General features: G+C 50.0%; 1 protein-coding gene across 5 annotated transcripts in view; it reads left to right on the plus strand.

Moving 5' to 3' along the window:
- hdlbpb (high density lipoprotein binding protein b) overlaps positions 1–22278 on the plus strand; it is a 180824-nt gene that overhangs the window by 58302 nt on the left and 100244 nt on the right. For all 5 annotated transcript variants that reach the window (XM_085977349.1, XM_085977348.1, XM_085977352.1 and 2 more), the window contains 4 exons: positions 12378–12584; positions 17857–17964; positions 19221–19325; positions 21471–21549. In XM_085977349.1, the coding sequence (XP_085833475.1) occupies positions 12378–12584; positions 17857–17964; positions 19221–19325; positions 21471–21549 (499 nt within the window). The remainder of the gene's footprint in view (positions 1–12377; positions 12585–17856; positions 17965–19220; positions 19326–21470; positions 21550–22278) is intronic.

The following is a 22278-nucleotide window of genomic DNA, read 5'->3' on the forward strand; positions in this document are numbered from 1 at the left end:
CTGGTTATATGAAATGGAAATCGTGTTTGACAAATTTATTAGAGTTTTTTGAGGATGTAACTAGCAGGGTAGATAAAGGGGAACCAGCGGATGCAGTATATTGGATTTCCAAAAGGCATTCGATAAGGTGCCACATAAAAGGTTATTACATAAGGTAAGGGCTCATGGGGTTGGGGGTAATATAGCAGCATGGATAGAGGATTGGTTAACGGACAGAAAACAGAGAGTAGGGATAAACGGGTCTTTTTCAGGTTGGCAGGCTGTAACTAGTGGGGTGCCGCAAGGATCAGTGTTGGGGCCTCAGCTATTTACAATCTATATTAATGAGCTAGATGAAGGGACCGAGTGTAATGTATCCAAGTTTGCTGATGATACAAAGCTAGGTGGGACAGTAAGCTGTGAGGAGAACACAGAGTCTGCAAAGGGATATAGATAGACTAAGTGAGTGGGCAGTAAGGTGGCAGATGGAGTATAATGTTGGGAAATGTGAGGTTATTCACTGGTAGGAAGAATAGAAAAAAAAAATCTTTTTTAAATGGCGAGAAACTTTCAAATGTTGGTGTTCAGGGAGATTTGGGTGTCCTCGTGCAAGAAACACAGAAAGCTAGCATGCAGGTACAGCAAGCAATGAGGAAGGCAAATGGCATGTTGACCATTATCGCAAGGGGGTTGGAGTATAAGATTAAGGAAGTCTTGCTACAATTGTACAGGGCCTTGGTGAGACCACACCTGGAGTACTGTGCACAGTTTCAGTCTCCTTATCTAAGGAAGGATATACTTACCTTGGAGGCGGTGCAACGAAGGTTCACTAGATTGATTCCTGGGATGAGAGGGCTGTCCTATGAGGAGAGATTGGGCTTGATTTTGCCAATGGGGAGCTTTTGGAGGCGGGACTCCCACTTGTCGGGTTTCAGTCCCGCCTCCATTGACTTCTGGCCAACCCACGCTATTTTCCCTTGATTGACCTTGTTAAGCCCGCCAGGTAAGGGGAAGCCGGTTACAGAGAACGTCAGCATATGACATTTTGACAGCTGAATTGTCATCGTTTGACAGCTCTGTGACATTCTCTGTAGTTTGATGAGTTCTTGAATTCAAGACTCATCAAACCTCTTCCTTTAGCAGAAATTAGATGGTTGTTGCATTGGAGAATGTAGCAGCCGTCTGTCATCTCTGCCGGTGAGGTGCGAGACTCTCCGCATCCCCAACTCTTGAAGCCTGCAGGAAGAAACAAAGGTAAGTAAACTTTTTCTAACACTTTCCACTTATCTCACATACTCACCTCTCCACACTTGCACCCATCACTTACCTTCGCAGCGCACTTTTGCACCCCTCCGACCCCCGCAGACCCACTGCTCGCCTCGCTGACCCTGGCGGGGTTCGCAGCCTTTGGGAAGCCTGCACTTATGTGGGTAAAATGGGGATAATCCTCTTATCTGCCTGTTAACTACCTGCTAACAGGCAGTTATGTGGCTGTAATCCCCTTCCCGCCTCCAAGGAGACGGGACCCGGCGCGGGTCGGCTACCCGCCTCCTGGCAAGATGGCACAGAGGCGGGTTGGGGGCGGGATGGGCACCCGCCCCCAGATTCTGCCATTTTCACGGCAGTCCCGCCTCCATACCCACCTCCCAGGGCTGGCAAGATCGCCCCCCTTGTGTAGATTGGGCCTCTACTCTCTGGAGTTTAGAAGAATGAGAGGTGATCTCACTGAAACGTACAAGATTCTGAGGGGGATTGACAGGGTAGATGCTGAGAGGCTGTTTCCCCCTGGCTGGAGTGTCTAGAACTAGGGGGCATAGTCTCAGGATTAGGGGTCGGCCATTTAAGACTGAGATGAGGAGGAATTTCTTCACTCAGAGGCCGGTGAATCTTTGGAATTCTCTGCCCCAGAGGGCTGTGGATGCTCAGTCGTTGAGTATATTCAAGGCTGAGATCGATAGATTTTTGGACTCTAGGGGAATCGAGGGATATGGGGATCGGGCGGGAAAGTGGAGTTGAGGTCAATGATCAGCCATGATCTTATTGAATGGCGGAGCAGGCTCGAGGGGCCGTATGGCTGACTCCTGCTCTTACTTCTTATGTTCTATGTTCTTATGAAAGAGGTAGGTTTTAAGGAGCCTCTTAAAGGAGGAAAGAGAGGTGGAGAGGTTTAAGGAGGGAATTCTGGAGGTTAGGGCCTTGGCAGCTGAAGGCACGGCCACCAATGGTGGAGCGATTAAAATCGGGAATGCTCAAGAGGGCAGAATTAGAGGAGCGCAGAGATCTCAGAGGGTTGTGGGGCTGAAGGAGATTACAGAGATAGGGAGGGGCGAGGCCATGGAAGGATTTGAAAACAAGGATGAGATTTTAAAATTGAGGCGTTGCTTAACCGGGAGCCAATGTAGGTCAGCGAGCACAGGGGGTGATGGGCGAACGGGACTTGGTGCGAGTTAGGACACGGGCAGCCGAGTTTTGGATGACCTCAAGTTTACGTAGGGTAGAACGTGAGGGGCCGGCCAGGAGTGCGTTGGAATAGTCAAGTCTAGAGGTAACAAAGGCGCGGATGAGGGTTTCAGCAGCAGATGAGCTGAGGCAGGGGCGGAGACAGGCGATGCTACGGAGGTGGAAATAGCCGGACGAGGAAGTTCAGAGGGGCAATGGCCATAGACGACTAGGCTTTTCTCATGCCCTGACCACCTGTGCGAGAGAAGGGCTGGAAGGGGATTAAGACAGAAACATTATATTGAACTGGTACATTTTCAAACAGGGATCCTGGTCCGTAGGGGGTTCATGAGCAGGTCCAGGGGCGGTCTCTGCCATCGGTTTTCTGTATTGTTGCCTGCTAGCATTCTATTTCTGTTGCTGTACAGTGACAAACATCTGCAGTGAGAGCATTTCCTTTGGGTAAATGACAGCCTTTTAAGAAAGAAAAGAAGAATCTTGCATTTCTATAGCTCCTTTCATGGCCTCAGGACGTCCCAAAGAGCTTTACAGCCAGTGAAGTATTTTTGAAGTGTTGTCACTGTTGCACCGTAGTAAACGCAGCAGTCACTTTGCGCACAGCAAGCTCCCACAAACAGCAGTGTGATGATGACCGGATCATCTGTTTTTTTGGTGATGTTGGCTGGGGATAAATATTGTCCCAGGACACCGGGGGGGGGAGAACTCCCCTGCTCTTCTTCGAAATAGTCCCGTGGGATCTTTTATGCCCATCTGAGAATTAGGACAGGGTTCCAGGGAACGTGTCAATATTGTCAAGGGGGTCCCCTAGACAGAAAAATACATTCAAAGCAGGCCCACGGTGTGTAGATAAAATGCTTAAATCATATCTTGGGAATAGCCATTCACAAATGAATTGCAGACTTTCACCTGACTGCGGAACCGTGGATCTGTTTAACTTACTCACAACAATGTCACTGTGCGTTGCAGCACTCTACATGTGTTCATGACGTTCTCTGCTCGGTAAGTCGAATGAGCGCATTTGCGATTTCACTAAAGTTACCGAGGAAATCCGCACGCACCGCCACCATTTTAGGTGAGTGTTAGTCACCAGGCCTGCCCTCTGCAGCATTTCCACAGGAGCGTAGTGTTTGTAAAGCGCTCCCTGGAGTCCGCAGCACATTTCTAGGTATAGACTAAGTACGATGTTAGCAGCGACTTTACACAGGGGAGTTGGCTATATGTGTGTGTTGGGGGGGGGCAGGCACACAGAGTCGCAAAGGGGAGCCTTATTACAGAGAAATCCACTGGGATCAGTGGGTTGTGGCATAAACATGTTATTTATACCCAGTGCAAGTTGTACCTTGGCATATTAGAAGAACAAGTTAAGAACATAAGAATCAGGAGCAGGAGTCGGGCATTCGAGCCTGCTCCGCCATTCAATAAGATCATGGCTGATCTTCGACCTCAACTCCACTTTCCCACCTGATCTCCATATCCCTTGATTCCCTTGGAGTCCAAAAATCTATTAAATCTCAGCCTTGAATATACTCAACGACTGAGCATCCACAGCCCTCTGCGGTAGAGAGTTCCAAAGATTCACTACCCTCCGAGTGAAGAAATTTCTCCTCATCTCAGTCTTAAATGGCCGACCCCTCATCCTGAGACTGTGCCCCCTAGTTCTAGACTCTCCAGCCAGGAGAAACAACCCCTCAGCATCTACCCTGTCAATCTCCCTCAGAATCTCATTTGTTTCAATGAGATCACCTCTCATTCTTTGAAACTCCAGAGAGTATAGGCCCATTCTACTCAATCACACGGTCCCTGTGCCAATTTGGAGCCTCACTACATGGGAACATGGGTCGGAGTGGGGGTTATTTAGATGTCTGCCGAGGCTCAGTTGGTAGCACTCTCGCCTCTGAGTCAGAAGATCGTGGGTTCAAGTCCCACTCCAGAGACATGAGCACACAATCCAGGCTGACACTCCCAGTGCCAGTGCCAGTGCTGAGGGAGCGCTGCACTGTCGGAGGTGCTGCCTTTCGGATGAGACGTTAAACCGAGGCCCCCGTTTGCTCTCTCAGGTGGACGTAAAAGATCCCACGGCCACTATTTTGAAGAAGAGCAGGGGAGTTCTCCCCGGTACCTCCGCTACCTCCAAAGTGATCCCACCACCAAACGTATCTTCCCCTCCCCTCCCCTTTCAGCATTCCGCAGGGACCGCTCTCTCCGAGACACCCTAGTCCACTCCTCTATCACCCCCAACAGCCCTTCCCCTTCGCCTGGCACCTTCCCGTGCAAGCGGAGGAGATGTAACACCTGCCCCTATACCTCCCCCCTCCCCACTGTCCAGGGCCCCAAACACCCCTTCCAGGTGAAACAGCGATTTACTTGTACTTCTCGCAATCTAGTATACTGTATTCGCTGCTCACGATGCGGTCTCCTCTACATTGGGGAGACCAAACGCAGATTGGGTGACCGCTTTGCGGAACACCTCCGTTCAGTCCGTAAGGGTAACCCCGAGCTTCCGGTCGCCTGTCATTTCAATTCACCGCTCCATTCCCACTCGGACCTCACCGTCCTTGGCCTCTTGTACTGTTCCACGGAAGCTCAACGTAAACTCGAGGAACAGCACCTCATCTTCCGATTAGGCACTCTGCAGCCTTCCGGTCTCAATATCGAGTTCAACAATTTCAGATCATAACCTCGGCCCCTATTTCATTTTTACTTATATTTTTCCACTCCTTTCCTCCCCCCCCCCCCTTTCCTTTTGTTTCTCTCTCACACCTGGCAGCTATCTTTTGCCCTGCCAGTACACTTTACACCTAATCCCAGCCTATTACCATCTCGTTTAGCTTCTAATCTCTTTTACTTCTTTTGGTTCTTTTATTCTTTTGTCCGATCGCAGCCCTGCCTTCGATCTAGTTCCTTTTCTCTCCAGTTTTGAAGAAGGGTCAAACCCGAAACGTCAACTCAAATTTCTCTCCACGGATGTTGCCTGACCTGCTGAGTTTTTCCAGCATTTTCTGTTGTTATTTTGAGTTCTCCCCGGTGTCCTGGGCCAATATTTATCCCTCAACCAACATCCCTACAACAGATCATTTATCTCTACTGCTTGTAGGACCTTGCTGTCTGCAAAATGGTTGCCGCGTTTCCTACATTACAACAGTGACTACGTTTCAAAAGTACTACAGGAAACTCTTTGGTATCTGGCACCGACGGGACCAGGATGGTGCCGGTTGATTAATAATTCCGGATGATGGAGAGGGTTATCTGTCGAGGCTATTTTTAACAAACAAAAATTAAAAAATCAAGAAATGTGCAGTATACAGTAATTGGACTTCCGACAGCGCCAAGAAGCCGAGTGGTGGCAGTTTGGAGAACTACCCCCACTGACTAACTCGGCCACCGCGGGATACTCGGACTCGGCAACATTGCTGGCTATTGAGGTGTTGTTTTCGGAGTGAGAATTTTGCCGGTTAATAAAGAATTCCAGATATTTAGATGCCGTTTAAACGAGAGTTTCCTGTAAATGGCTATAAAGCGCTTTGGGATGCCCTGAGGTCGTGAAAGGCATTATAGAAATGCAAGTCCATTCGTTTGTTTGTTCTTTCTTTCTCTCTTTCTTCTCTTCTTTCTTTCTGCCCTTCTTTCTTTCTGCCCTTCTTTCTTTCTGTCTATCTTTCGTATTTTCTTTTGTATATCTTTCTACAGTATTTCTAACCATGATCCAAAGGGAAGAAGCAAACTAAATCGAAAGACGGATCAGGATAGCCTGGGAAAGGCTGCTGGGTGGCAAGTGAATGTTTAAGGTAATTAAACTAGGAAAGGGAAACAAACCATGGAAATAGTACAGGAAACTTTGTGCTATCCGGCACCGACGGGACCGAGCTGTTGCCGTCCCATCAAAACTGCCGGACAAACCAGCGCTAATGTTGAAACATATGGAGCTCCGTATCTGGCAACAAACCCTGTTGCTTACAGCTTCTAAACAGTTGGCCGTACCTTGCAAGCGTCTCTGTAGCTTAGCAACAGCTTCAGCGAGACCTCGCAGAGCCTGACTTGTGAAAAAAAAGCAACGAAAAGAAAAAAAACCTAACGAAACGGCTCCTGATTTTTGCCGGTGGATCGAGCATTCCGGACAGTTAACCTCCGGATAAACCAAAGTTTCCTGTAACGAAATGGCTCGAGGCTACAGGACACATCGCAGGAGCAGGGTCTGGGGGTATTGGCGGGAGGCTTCGTTGAAACCAGCAAAGCAGTGCCCAGCAGCAGGAAGGGCAGCTAATGGGATCCTGGAACATGGAGGGGTAGAGTACAAATTGCAGGAGGTGATAGCAAGTCTGAATAAGGCACTGGTATGGCCACACCTGGGGTACCGTGTACAGTTCCGGTCACCAAACTACAACAAGGAAACCCAGGCATTGGAGGCTGTGCAGAACAGGATAACCACCACAACAACAACAACTTGTGTTTATATAGCGCCTTTAACGTAGTAAAACGTCCCAAGGTGCTTCACAGGAGTGTTAAAAGACAAAGGCCTAGAAATTCGGTGGGGTTAGCGCCCAATTAGAGGCGTTAGAGGGCCTTGCGCCGGAATTATAGCCGCGATCGAAATTGCGTTGGGCCCTACCATCGGCGTTAGCCGGTAGCGCTGCGCCGGCACCGATGACGTCATCAGTGTGCGCAGCGTCCCGGTTGCCGTGGTAACGCGGCCGGGCGCCCAAATTCAGTTGCGGCCGCCTCGCCCGTGGCAGCCGCAACCAACGATTGTTCAACAGGATGTTGCAGCACGTAGCGCCGGCGCATTAAGGTGGAGCGGCGGCCGGCCGCTTTCCCGGCGGCCGCCTGCCCGCACCTCCCTCCCCGGACTCCTCCACCACCCCCCCGCGGCACTGATGTGTGTGGCCCGCGAGCCCGGCACTTCTCCGAGGTGCCGGGCTCATTTGTCGGGCGAATCGACCGGTCAGCGGTCGGCTGCAGGCAGCTCCTCCTTAACAGAAGGAGGAGGCCTGCAGTACCCCAGCCTGCCGCACCGCATCGGGTGCCGCAGCGGGGATTAGCGCAGCAAACCTGCATTCAGCGCCCATAGCGAGGCGCTGAAACCCTCCATTAGCGCCCGCAGCCGTCTGGGCGCGGGGCAGCTGAATTTTTGGCGGGCGCAGCGGCAATTATCGCGGGCGCAAAATTTCGGGCGCAAAAGCCCTGGCGGAGGCAAACCTAATTTCTAGGCCAAAAAGTTTGACACCCAGCCACATGAGGAGAAATTAGGGCAGGTGACAAAAAGCTTGGTCAAAGAGGTAGGTTTTAAGGAGCGTCTTAAAGGAGGAAAGAGAGATAGAGAGGCGGAGAGGTTTAGGGAGGGAATTCCAGAGCTTAGGGCCCAGGCAACAGAAGGCACGGCCACCAATGGTGGAGCGATTATAATCAGGGATGCTCAAGAGGGCAGAATTGGAGGAGCGCAGATATCTCGGGTGGTTGTGGGGTTGGAGGAGATTACAGAGATAGGGAGATGGCGAGGGCCATGGAGGGATTTGAAAACAAGGATGAGAATTTTGAAGTCGAGGCGTTGCTTAACCAGGAGCCAATGCAGGTCAGCGAGCACAGGGGTGATGGGTGAACGGGACTTGGTGCGAGTTAGGACACGGGCAGCCGAGGTTTGGATCACCTCAGGTTTACGTCGGGTGGAATGTGGGAGGCCAGCCAGGAGTGCGTTGGAATAGTCAAGTCCAGAGGTTGCAAAGGCATGGATGAGGGTTTCAGCAGTGGATGAGCTGAGACAGGGCGGAGACGGGCGATGTTACGGAGGTGGAAGTAGGCGGTCTTAGTTATGCTGCGGATATGTGGTCGGAAGCTCATTTCAGGGTTAAATATGACACTAAGGTTGCGAACAGTGTGGTTCAGCCTCAGAGAGATGTTAGGGAGAGGGATGGAGTCAGTGGCTAGGGAACGGAGTTTGTGGCGGGGACCAAGAACAGTGGCTTCGGTCTTCCCAATATTTAATTGGAGAAAATTTCTGCTCATCCAGAACTGGAGGTTGGACAAGCAGTCTGACAATTTAGAGACCGCGGAGGGGTCGAGAGAGGTGGCGATGAGGTAGAGCTGGGTGTCATCAGCGTACATGTGGAAACTGACGCTGTGTTTTGGGATGACGTCGCCAAGGGGCAACATGTAGATGAGAAATAGATGAGAAACCGACATAAAGGTTGCCTTACTTAGGAACATAGGAACAGAAGTAGACCATTCAGCCCCTCGAGCCTGTTCTGCCATTCAATGAGATGATGACTGATCTGCGACCTAACTCAATGTACCCGCCTTTGCCCCATATCCCTTAATATCTTTGGTTAACACAGATCTATCAATCTCAGATTTAAAATTAACAATTGACCTAGCTTCAGTTGCCGTTTGCGGAAGAGAGTTCCAAACTTCTACCACCCTTTGTGTGTAGAAGTGTTTCCTAACTTCCCTCCTGAAAGACCTGGCTCTAATTTTTAGGCAATGTCCCCTCGTGCTAGACTCCCCAACCAGCGGAAATACTTTCTCTCTATCAGTTCTCTTTAATATCTTGAAAACTTCAATCAAATCACTCATAATTTCTGGGGAGTACAACCCTAGTTGGTGTAATCTCTCCTCGTAATTTAACCCTTGGAGCCCAGGTATCATTCTGGTAAACCTACACTGCACTCCCTCCAAGGATAATATGTCGTTCCTACGGTGTGATGCTGAAGGCCTCTGAGCCACGAGGAGAGGTTGAAGAGCCTGGGGTTGTTTACTCTGGGGCAGAGAGGGCTCAGGGGACATATTACTTGCGTATCCTTCGGGGAAAAGATAAATTAAACCCCCTCTAATGTGTTGCAAATTGCCATAAGCTCCAGAACCAGGAGACGTGGGCTCACAGTTGGCAGATGGTCGGTGCACAGACAGTTTAGGTTTAATTTTTTCCACAGAGGGTGGTGAACATGTGAAGTGGACATAAGAACCTAAGAATTCGGAGCAGGAGTTGGCCATTCGGCCCCTCGTGCCTGCTCTGCCATTCAATAAGATCATGGCTGATCTTCTACCGCAACTCCACTTTCCTGCCCGATCCCCATATCCCTCGATTCCCCTAGAGTCCAAAAATCTATCGATCTCTGTCTTGAATATACTCAACGACTGAGCCTCCACAGCCCTCTGGGGCAGAGAATTCCAAAGATTCACAACCCTCTTGAGTGAAGAAATTCCTCCTCATCTCAGTCCTAAATGGCCGACCCCCTATCCTGAGACTGTGCCCCCTAGTTCTAGACTCTCCAGCCAGGGGGAACACCCTCCCAGCATCTACCCTGTCAAGCCCATCTCCAGAGAGTAGAGGCCCAATCTACTCAATCTCTCCTCATAGGACAACCCTCTCATCCCAGGAATCAATCTAGTGAACCTTTGTTGCACCGCCTCTAAGGCAAGTATATCCTTTCCTCAGATAAGGAGACCAAAACTGTGCACGGCACTCCAGGTGTGGTCTCACCAAAGCCCTGTATAATTGTAGTAAGACTTCCTCACTCTTGTACTCCAACCCCTTGCAATTTAAGGGAGTGGGTGACTGATGGGTGATAGTTTTTTGTGACCAGACACATCTTTTCCAATCCTTCTCTCTCCAATGTACAGGAAACTTTCGATTTACCGGCACCTAAATAACCGGAAATCTCGGTTAACCGGCAAAATTCAGGAGTAGGTTCAGGTAACTTTTATTACTTGCCTTCCTCCATTTGTTGCTGTGCAAGGGTGTGGCTGCAGCTGTTGCTAAGCTACAGAGACGCTTGGAACTTGTGGCCATTGTTCTGAAGCTGAGCAACAGGGTTTGTTGCTTTATACGGAGCTCTGAGCTCCGTATCTTTTACTATAGCTTTCGGTTATCCGGAATTTTTGATGAACCGGCACCACGTTGGTCCCGTCCGTGCCGGATTAAAAAAAAGTTTCCTGTATCTGTGTGATTTAGGAAGAATGTCAAGGCATTGGAGAGGCTGCAGAAGAAATTTTACTAGAATGGTACCAGGGATGAGGGACTTCAGTTACATGGAGAGGCTAGAGGTTGCTCTCCTTAGAGGAGGGTAGGTTAAGGGGAGATTTAATTGAGGTGCTCAAAATTATGAAGGGGAGTAGATGGGGAGAAACTGTTTTGACTGGCAGAAGGGTCGGTAACCAGAGGACACAGATTTAAGATAATTGGCAAAACGCGGAGAAATATTTTTTAGGCACTGAGTTGTTACGATCTGGAATGCACTGGCTGAGTGGGTGTTGGAAGCAGATTCAATAGTCACTTTCCAAAAGGAATTGGATAAATACTTAAAGAGGAGAAAATTGCAGGGCTATAGGGGAAAGAGAAAGGAAGAGCTGCATTTCTATAGCGCCTTTCATGACCTCAGGACATCCCATAGCGCTTTAATTTGTGCACAGCAAGCTCCCACAAACAGCAATCTGATCATGACCAGGTAATCTCTTTTTTAATGATGTTGGTTGAGGGATAAATATTGGCAAGGAAGGAGAGTGGGGATAACTGGCTAGCTCGTTCAAAGAACTGGCACTGGCATGATGGGCCGAATGGCCCCCTTCTGTGTTGTCAGATTCTACGGTGATTGATAGCGTGCATGGCTTGAGTAAATAAACAACCTGCCGACCATGTCTGCATACCCAACATGTAACAAATACTAATAAATAGAGGTTAGTAACAGCACTTTGGACCTGTGCTGCCTCTTAGTGGCTCGTCTGTTCAGACAAGGAGGAGCTGAGCCGAGAAACGTTTTAGTTTGAGCCCGGGGGGGGCCTGCTGCACTCATTATCTGATCTCAAATGGAGCAGCATGTGGGGTGCCCCTAATTTTCTTCAGCGTCGCTGGGTTAGGGGGGGGGGGCGGAAAAGTCAGCCAGGGTCCCTGCTCCCACCTGATGATTAGTGCTCCACGCTGGAAGTGCGCGTGTGTAGATATCGGGCGAGGAGTAGCTCGTGCTCCTACAACCCTCCCAGAGCTCTGCGCTCCTCCCAATTCTGGCCTCTTGCGCATCCTTCATTTTAATCGCGCCACCATTGGCGGCCGTGCTTTCACCTGCCTACAACCACTAGAATTTACATAGCGCCTTTAACGTAGTAAAACGTCCCACGGTGCTTGCCTTGGCCCCTAAGCTCCGGAATTCCCTCCCTAAACCTCTCCGCCTCGCTAACTCTCTCTTCTTTAAAACGCTCCTTAAAAACCAACCTACAGGAAACTCTTTATTATCCGGCACCGACGGGACCGGCGTGGTGCCGGTTTATCAAAAAGTCCGGATTACAGAGAGGTATAGTTAAAAGGTACGAGAGCGCCGTACACAGCAACAAATCCAGGCTTCCCTGTTGCTTAGCAACCTGTGCAGGAACTCCGGCCACAGACCAAGCGTCCCTGTTACTTAGCAACAAGTGCAGGAACCCCAGTTACACGGCCACAGATCCAGGAACTGCCACTAATATAAAGTAAAACTTACCTGAACCTACTCCTGAATTTTGCCGGTTAACAGAGATTTCCGGTTATTTTAGGTGCTGGTAAATCGAGAGTTTCCTGTATTTGAACAAGCTTTTGGTCATCTGTCCTAATAGCTCCTTATGTGACTCGCTGTCAAATTTTGCTTGTTAACACACCTGTGAAGCGCCTTGGGATGTTTTACACTGTTAAAGGCGTGATATAAATGCAAGTTGTTGTTGTTGTTGTTGTGCTGGATTGTGATGCTCCCTGCAGTCAAATAGCCCAATGATACACTTCCACTCTGTAGGCTCATGCATGAAGGATGGTTCACAAGTGCATGGTAGCTGAAACCCTGCCCAGCGAGGAGTCCACAGCGTCAAGAGAAGAGGGAGTAAGTTGGCCAGAAACTAATCGAGACTAAAATATTCTCTTTTGTTTAATTTCTAGCTTACTTTGTGTTGCTGGGGTTGGCCAGTTTTCAGCAGTGTCTTTCTGTCAACAGAAACGCAAAACCACAACGATATCGGTCGAGGTGAAGAAGTCCCAGCACAAGTACATCATAGGCCCGAAAGGTAACACCCTGCAGGAAATACTGGACATGACCGGGGTATCCGTGGAAATGCCGTCACTGGAGAGCAGTTCTGAGACCATCATTCTCCGAGGGGAACCCGACAAACTTGGCCCAGCTCTGACGCAGGTCTATGCCAAGGTAAACCCATTGCCCCTAAATGTATAGAAGCTGATAAACACATTTTAATCTTTGGGTGTATAAATCCCTCTTCCCCCCCCCTCCCCACCATGCAAATCATTTACAGCACAGAAGGAGGCCATTCGGCCCATCTTGTCCGTGCCGGCCGACAAAGAGCCATCCAGCCTCGTCCCACTTTCCAGCTCTTGGCCCGTAGCCCTGCAGGTTACGGCACTTCAAGTGCATATCCAAGTACTTTTTAAATGTGATGAGGGTCTCTGCCTCTCCCACCCTTTCAGGCAGTGATTTCCAGACCCCCACCACCCTCTGGGTGAAGAAAGTTCTCCTCAACTCCCCTCTAATCCTCCGACCAATTACTTTAAATCTGTGCCCCCCTGGTTATTGACCTCTCTGCTAAGGGAAATGGGTCCTTCTTATCCACTCTATCTAGGCCTCTCATAATTTTATACACCTCAATTAGGTTTCCCCTCAGCCTCCTCTGTTCCAAAGGAAACTACTCCAGGTCATTCATTGTGGCTAACCACTCCCTTTGGGTAAAAGTGCAACCAGCTCCTTGGATTCTGCCAGTGCTGCTCTATGTCCAGGTGCTAGGAGGCCTCTGAGAGTGGATGCGCAACAGCTCCCTCCTTGTATTGGGGCAGGGCAACTGAGATCAAAAATTCAACGATAAGGAGGGGTTGAACCTTTGTCTCACCAGTGGCTTGATGCTGCATGTTGGAAGTGCCTTGATTGCACTTTGAGTCCCATTCCAGTGGTTGCACCCCAATACCTTGGTCCTTGGTGCTACATTAAGAACAGAAGAATTAGGAGCAGGAGTAGGCCGTACGGCCGGTCGAGCCTGCTCCTCCATTCAATAAGATCTTCGACCTCAACTCCACTTTCTCATAGAAACATAGAAGATAGGAGCAGGAGTAGGCCATTCGGCCCTTCGAGCCTGCTCCGCCATTCAATGAGATCATGGCTGATCGTCCAAATTCAGTACCCTGTCCCTGCCTTCTCCCCATATCCCTTGATCCCTTTAGCCTTAAGAAATATATCCAACTCTTTCTTGAATATATTTAATGAACTGGCCTCCACCGCCCTCTGTGGCAGAGAATTCCACAGGTTCACCACTCTCTGGGTGAAGAAATTCCTCCTCATTTCAGTCCTAAATGGCTTACCCCTTATCCTTAGACTGTGACCCCTGGTTCTGGACTCCCCGGCCATCAGAAACATCCTTCCTGCATCTAGTCTGTCCAGGCCTGACAGAATTTTATAGGTTTCGATGAGATCCCCTCTCAACCTTCTAAACTCCAGCGAGTACAAGCCCAATCGACACAATCTCTCCTCATACGTCATTCCTGCCATCCCAGGTATCAGCCTGGTGAATCTTCGCTGCGCTCCTTCCATGGCAAGAACGTCCTTCCTCAGGTAAGGCGACCAAAACTGCGCACAATACTCAAGGTGCGGTCTCACCAAGGCCCTGTACAACTGCAGCAAGACATCCTTGTTCCTGTACTCGAACCCTCTTGCTACGAAGGCCAACATACCATTTGCCTTCTTAACCGCCTGCTGCACCTGCATGCTTACCTTCAGCGACTGGTGCACAAGGACACCCAGGTCTCGTTGCACTTCCCCTTCTCCCAATCTATTGCCATTCAAATAATAACCTGCCTTCCTGTTTTTGCCACCAAAGTGGATAACCTCACATTTATCCACGTTATAGTGCATTTGCCATGTTTCTGCCCAATCACCCAACCTGTCCAAATCCTGCTGGAGTTTCACGACATCCTCCTCACAGCTTACCCTCCCGCCCAGCTTCTCGCCCGATTCCCATATCCCTTGTTTCCCCAAGAGTCCAAGAATCTATCGATCTCAGCCTTAAATATACTCAACGACTGAGCCTCCACAGCCCTCTGGGGTAGAGAATTCCAAAGATTCACCGCCCTCTGAGTGAAGAAATTCCTCCTCATAGAAACATAGAAACTAGGAGCAGGAGTAGGCCATTCGGCCCTTCGAGCCTGCTCCGCCATGGCTGATCATCCAAACCCTAGCACCCGGTCCCTACACCGACAGCCATCCCACCCAAGCCCTATCCCCGTAACCCCACGTATTTAATCCCCCTAACACTAAGGGCCAATTTTTTTTTTATCATGGCCTATCAACCTAACCCGCACATCTTTGGACTGTGGGAGGAAACCGGAGCACCCGGAGAAAACCCACGCAAACACAGGGAGAATGTGCAAACTCCACACAGACAGTCACCCGAGGCCGGATTCGAACCTGGGTCCCTGGCGCTGTGAGGCAACAGTGCTAACCACTATGCCACCGTGCATAATCTCAGTCTCATCTCATCTCAGTCCTAAATGGCCGACCCTTATTCTGAGACTGTGCCCCCTGGTTCTGGACTCCCCAGCCAGGGGGAAACAATCTCAGCATCTACCCTGTCAATCCCCCTCAGAATCTTATATGTTTCAATGACATCACCTCTCATTCTTCTAAACTCCAGAGAGTATCGGCCCAGTCTACACAATCTCTCCTCATAGGACAGCCCTCTCATCCCAACATTGGTTGTGCCCTATAATAAAAACAGAAAATGCTGGAAATACTCAGCAGGTCTGGTAGCATCTGAGGAGAGAGAGAGGGAGTTAACGTTTCAGGTCGATGACCCTTTGTCAGAACTGGGTTGTGCCCTAATACCTTGGTGCTGCTTTGATTGTGCCTCAGTGCCTTGGTGATGCGTTGGCTGCCATCCAATGCCTTGGTGCTCTGCATTGATTGCATTCCAGTGCCCTGGTATTATGGTTATTCTCCAGTCCCTTGGTGCTATGTTTGGCCACTCTGCAATGCCTTGGTGTGCATTGTTTGCACCGCTTGATGCTGTGCATTGGCTGTGCTTCAATATTCTCTGGAAGTGCAACGAGACCTGGGTGTCCTTGTGCACCAGTCGCTGAAGGTAAGCATGCAGGTGCAGCAGGCGGTTAAGCAGGCAAATGGCATGTTGGCCTTCGTAGCGAGAGGGTTCGAGGACAGGAACAAGGATGTCTTGCTGCAGTTGTACAGGGCCTTGGTGAGACCACATCTTGAGTATTGTGTGCAGTTTTGGTCGCCTTATCTGAGGAAGGATGTTCTTGCCATGGAAGGAGTTCAGCGAAGATTCACCAGGCTGATACCTGGGATGGCAGGAATGACGTATGAGGAGAGATTGGGTCGATTGGGCTTGCACTCGCTGGAGTTTAGAAGAATGAGAGGGGATCTCATTGAAACTTATAAAATTCTGACAGGACTGGACAGACTAGATGCAGGAAGAATGTTCCCGATGGTCGGGGAGTCCAGAACCAGGGGTCACAGTCTAAGGATAAGGGGTAGGCCATTTAGGACAGAAATGAGGAGGAATTTCTTCACCCAGAGAGCGGTGAACCTGTGGAATTCTCTACCACACAGGGCAGTAGAGGCCAATTCATTAAATATATTCAAGAAGGAGTTGGATATATTTCTCAAAGCTAAAGGGACCAAGGGGTATGGGGAGAAAGCAGGGACCGGGTACTGAATTTGGATGATCAGCCATGATCGCATTGAATGGCGGAGCAGTCTCGAGGGGCCGAATGGCCTACTCCTGCTCCTATCTTCTATGTTTCTATGCAACAATACCGCCCACGTTGGGTTGTAGTTCATTAGCTCCATTACTTGGCATCTCTCTTAAAAGCACAGCCAAGATAAGAAACTTGCTATGTGAGGAACCACTTGTACCAACTTGTGTCCCACACACCGATGTGAGCAATTATTTTGGCAGCCACACACACCATCATGTCCAAAAACTGCCTGTTTAACTTTGTAATATTAAGCCCCATAGCACATTTCTTACTGGCCTTAATAGGTTTTCTTTCCCCTGTTGTTTGCAGGCTTTTTAAGATCTGTGGTAAAATAGATAAAGGAGAACCAGTGGATGTGGTGTATTTTGACTTTCAGAAGGCTTTCGATAAGGTCCCGCATAAGAGATTAGCTTGCAAAATTAAGGCACATGGGATTGGGGGCAAGGTATTGACTTGGATAGAGAACTGGTTGGCAGATAGAAAGCAAAGAGTTGGAATAAACAGGTCGTTTTCCGAGTGGCAGGCAGTGACTAGTGGGGTACTGCAAGGATCGGTCCTAGGACCCCAGCTGTTCACAATATATATTAATGATCTGGACGAGGGAATTGGATGTAGTATCTCCAAATTTGCAGACGACACAAAGCTGGGTGGGAGGGTATGCTGTGAGGAGGATGTCGTGAAACTCCAGTACGATTTGGACAGGTTGGGTGATTGGGCAGAAACATGGCAAATGCACTATAATGTGGATAAATGTGAGGTTATCCACTTTGGTGGCAAAAACAGGAAGGCAGATTATTATTTGAATGGCAATAGATTGGGAGAAGGGGAAGTGCAAAGAGACCTGGGTGTTATTGTGCACCAGTCGCTGAAGGTAAGCATGCAGGTGCAGCAGGCGGTTAAGAAGGCAAATGGTATGTTGGCCTTCGTAGCGAGAGGGTTCGAGTACAGGAACAAGGATGTCTTGCTGCAGTTGTACAGGGCCTTGGCGAGACCGCACCTTGAGTATTGTGTGCAGTTTTGGTCGCTTTATCTGAGGAAGGATGTTCTTGCCATGGAGGGAGTTCAGCGAAGATTCACCAGGCTGATACCTGGGATGGCAGGAATGATGTATGAGGAGAGATTGTGTCATTGGGCTTGTACTCACTGAAGTTTAGAAGATTGAGAGGGGATTTCATCGAAACTTATAAAATTCTGTCAGGCCTGGACAGACTAGATGCAGGAAGGATGTTCCCGATGGCTGGGGAGTCCAGAACTAGGGGTCATAGTCTAAGGATAAGAGGTAAGCCATTTAGGACTGAGATGAGGAGGAATTTCTTCATTCAGAGAGTAGTGAACCTGTGGAATTCTCTGCCACAGAGGGCGGTGGAGGCCAGTTCATTAAATATATTCAAGAAGGAGTTGGATATATTTCTTAAGGCTAAAGGGATCAAGGGATATGGGGAGAAGGCAGGGACAGGGTACTGAATTTGGATGATCAGCCATGATCTCATTGAATGGCGGAGCAGGCTCGAGGGGCCGAATGGCCTACTCCTGCTCCTATCTTCTATGTGCTTGACGTGATCTAATCTTGATTTATCTTGCTGCTGCTCCTCCTCAGTGGTCTCCTGTCCTGTGAGTCCCGCCCCGTCACCCGGCTTTCTCGCTGTAAAAGTCAGCCTTCCACTGACCCTTCTGTGTTCTCTTTCCCCGTGTCCTTTAAGGCAAAGAGCGTGATGGTGGCTGACGTAACCGCACCGGCCTGGCTGCATCGCTTCATCATCGGCAAGAAGGGACAAAACATCGGCCGCATTACCCAGCTGCTGCCCAAGGTAAGGACCTTTCGCGTCATCAACAACTTGCATTTATGTAGCGCCTTTAACGTAGTAAAACCTCCCAAGGCGCTTCCCAGGAGCGATTATCAGAGACAATTTTGACACTGAGCCACATGAGGAGATATTAGGACAGAGCTTGGCCAAAGAGGTAGGTTTTAAGGAGCGTTTTAAAGGAGGAAAGCGTGCTGGAGAGGTTTAGGGTGGGAATTCCAGAGCTTAAGGGCCCAGGCCACTGAAGGCACGGCTGCCAGTGGTGAGGCGCAGAGATCTCGGTGGGGGGGTTGTAGGGCTGGAGGAGGTTATAGAGATCATAATCATAATCATAATCAACTTTATTGTCATTGTTAGTGCACAGTGCAGTACAACGAAATGTAGGCTTGCGGCTCCCGAGAGTGTACATTTAGATTAAGACATTTAAACATTCAACATTCATTTGGCTTGTAATACATTAACATAAACATAACCCTAATAAAGTGCATTGGCAGATGTGCAGGCTTTAGAGTTTATTTGTGGAGTTCAGGAGGATGACAGCCCTGGGAAAGAAGCTGTTCCTAAATCTGGTCGTTCGGGTGCGAATGCATCTGTAGCGTCTCCCAGATGGCAGGAGGGCGCACAGACTGTGGCTGGGGTGGGTAGGGTCTTTGATGATGGTCCGTGACCTCCGTATACAGCGTTTCTGGTATATGTGCTCTATGGTCGGTAGCCGGGTGCCGGTAATGCATTGGGCAGTTTTGACTGGGGGGGCGAGGCCATGGAGGGATTTGAACACGAGGATGAGAATTTTAAATTCGAGGCGTTGCCGGACCGGGAGCCAAGGTGTAATGGGTGAACGGGACTCGGTGCGAGTTAGGAAAGGGGGCAGCAGAGTTCTGGATGAGATCAAGTTTACAGAGGGTGGTAGGTGGGAGGCTGGCCAGGAAAGCGTTGGAATACTCGAGTCTGGCGGTAACGGAAGCATGGAATGAGGGTTTCAGCAGCAGATGGGCTGAGACAAGGGCAGACATGTGGAGGTGGAAGTGGCTGGTCTTTTTGACGGGCAGGATATGAGGACGGAGCCTGCCCCTGTAAGGGAGCCTGGCTGACTTTCCTGTATCTGCTGTGCTCAGATCACCCAACACCCCCAAGCACAGAACGAGGTGGATCTAACCTCTCAGAATTCTACCGCGGGGCGTCAGAATGTATCCCCTCGTCTTTTATTCCTGTAGTTACACAAGTAACGTGTGTCTCTGGGTTATATGCCCCGCCTGGTGTAGGTTCACATCGAGTTCACAGACGGGGATGAGAAGATCACACTGGAGGGTCCAACAGAGGAGGTGGAGGTTGCTCAACGCCAGATCCAGGACATCATCAATGACCTGGTCAGTATCTTATCACTTTTCTCCCTTAAAAGCACTGACAATCCCGCCACCTCCCCCACCCCCTGCGCTCCATATCTTGCCCTTTCTTCACAGGCAAGACCTACGAATCGCGTGGGATCCGATCCTGGCGGTTACGTCAGGATTGCGCTTGACGATGTCTTCCAGAGCCGACCCTGCTTGCGGGTCAAGTGGGGAGCTGTGGTAAACCACTTTTATCGTTCACTATCGTTACACTATAGTTATCACTGTTATATTGTTCTCACTGTTCTCACTGTTGTATCACTATACGAGGTTGCCTCTTGTCACGCTGTTATACCTGGGCTGACCATCACTGACTCCGCCCATGGCTCCACCTACCTGCCCAGGTATAAAGGTAGTCGACTGGCTGGTATTCCTCCTTGTTGGATCCGATCACCCATGAGGGTGGGCTCTGTTATTTAGTCAATAAAAACCTATAGTTACTTTCCTAACTCGTCGCTTTTCATTGGACGAATTGATAGGTATATCAGGAGCAGGAGCCTAACTTTGCGTAGTGCCAGCGGTTCCCCACTTGCCCTCTGCTGATGGGTGGGGGGAGGAACCCGAGACCCCATGCAATTCCGCCCTTGACGCCCCCCTCCGCCCCCCCCCCACCCCAGTGTGAGGAGGCTGATTGAAAAACACTTCAAACGAAAGAATTCCCCTGATCTTTGGCGACCCGGGCTGATTTCTTCGACCCCTTCACCCCCAGATGGAGCCCACTCCCTCCCTTCTGGAGTCTGACTTGACGTACTGGCCTATGGGCAGGGGAAGTGGGAACTCCCAGAGTAGGGAGTCCCTGCTCCCTCCACCACCCCCCCCCCCACCCACTCCAAACCCCTTACAAGACTGGGCGGGCGGAATCTATTCCCCATACAAAGCAAACCAAAATGTTCCTACTAAGGTCGGGACCCGCTATGTCTGGGTCCCGACCTTTTCCCGAGCCGTTCCGCCGGATACCCGATGGAGCCACTGCGAGACCCTGGAGGGGCCGCCAAGGAAATTCCGCCCCTGCGCGTCAGTATCCGACACGTGTGTAACTTTCCATGAGGATGGGCTGATCTTTCCATTCATAGACCAAAGGCGTTGAGGCCGATTGTGCTGCCTCGGCTGCCACCGGCTGGTCTGCACGGCTTAGGAACAGGAGGAGGCCATTCACCCACCTCAAGCCTGTTCCGCCATTACATCGAATTTACAGCGCAGAAACAGGCCATTCGGCCCTACTGGTCCATGCCGGTGTTTATGCTCCACACGAGCCTCCTCCCACCCCTCTTCATCTCAACCCTATCAGCATATCCTTCTATTCCTTTCTCCCTCATGTGCTTATCTAGCTTCCCCTTAAATGCATCAATACTCGAACATGATTCCATTCGATTATGGCTGAGCTATGCCTTAATTCCATCTAACTGCCTTGGTTCTGTAACCCGCAATACTCTTGCTTGTTGCTGTACCAGACAGGGCACTTACTAGGCCACTGGGGGGGAATATGTACACCCTGGTGCAGATCAGGCACCCACTTTATTCCTGTTTTAATGCCTTTGTTCCTCCCTGTTGCCACATGTTTCTGCAGCTACAAATGCAGACTGGGTTCGACTGCTCCCAGCCCACAGCCAGTGCCCGGCCTCCAGTTTTACTTTCACGTGCGGAACTCAGCCCAATGGAGCCTCGAACCAAACTCCTTCCGTTGCACGCTTGATTGAGGCGCCCTCTCCTTTCTCGCCCTCTAATGCCACCATTCTCGTTCCCCCTCCATTTTGCCGGCGCCGCTATTGTCAAGTTTTCCCCCCTGAACTTTTCCTCTCTTGCTCCTGATCTCAAAAAAAAAGTCCACCCTCCGACACGCTCTGGCTCCTCTCCTCGCCTTCGTCACTATGATGAAGCCAAGACTCGTCGCTCCACCTGCTCTCCGAACCCAGCCTACCCCTGGTGCTGTGGAGCCCCTTAACCTCCCTCGATCATCCCTTCCTCATTCAGCCTCACAAAATCCAAGCTACTGGGGCCATCAAAATAACTCTTGACTCTTTTCAGCCTTGGCGCCCTGCGTCCCTTCCCCAAGGCCGGGCTTCGCACAGAGCGGGGCCATCGGTGGAGGATCTGGCGAGTGACCTCTTTGCTTTTGCCTTTCAGTTGAGTCGCATGGACTACACGGAAATCACGGTCGAGCAGAAGTTCCACCGTCATCTAATAGGAAAAAATGGAACAAATAGTAAGTGTCTCCCTGCGTGCCCAGCACAAGGCTGAGGGATATTCCTCTCCCTCTCCCCGTTGGCATCTTAGCGTAGAATTTCACAGCACATAAAGAGGCTATTCGGCCCATCGGGCCTGCGCCGGCTCTCCGAAAGAGCTATACCCCACTTAGTCCCGTTCTCCTGGCCTCCCTCTGTACTCTTCAATTTATCGTTCCCAAATATTTATCTGCTTCCCTTTAAAATGGCCCTGCTTTCTGGTAGGGCGTTTCTATCACGTAACGGCCCTCTTCAAAATTAAATCAAATTCTCCTAACCTCTCCCTTCATTCCTTTCATGATGATCGTAAATTGATGTCCTCTTAATTCCCCACTCAGCGAGCAGTGGAAATAGTTTTTTCCCCGATTCACATTATCAAAAGCTCTCATAAGTTTGTGAACACCTCTGTCAGATCTCCTCTTAACTTTTGTTCTTTTGAAAGGATCCCCCCCCCTAATCTCTCCTCATAACTAAAGCCCCTCATCCCTGGGAGCCTCTATGGTGAATGTATTCCGCACTCTCTCCATAGGCTTGACATCCCTTCCTAAAGTAGGGCGCCCAGACTGAACATACGATAAATGACGGGCAGGCAAAGACCATCTGGTCAGTCAAGCCTGTCCCTACACCGTCGTGATGCCTGGGGCTTCAGGATTACCCCCCGACTCACCAAGAGCCATGTGATCTTCTGGGAGAGAAACCCCCACGGCCAA

Source organism: Somniosus microcephalus, unplaced genomic scaffold, assembly GCF_052327205.1.
Source record: "Somniosus microcephalus isolate GS21.2 unplaced genomic scaffold, FLI_Smic_1.0 unresolved_chr4, whole genome shotgun sequence".
Lineage (NCBI taxonomy): Eukaryota > Metazoa > Chordata > Chondrichthyes > Squaliformes > Somniosidae > Somniosus > Somniosus microcephalus.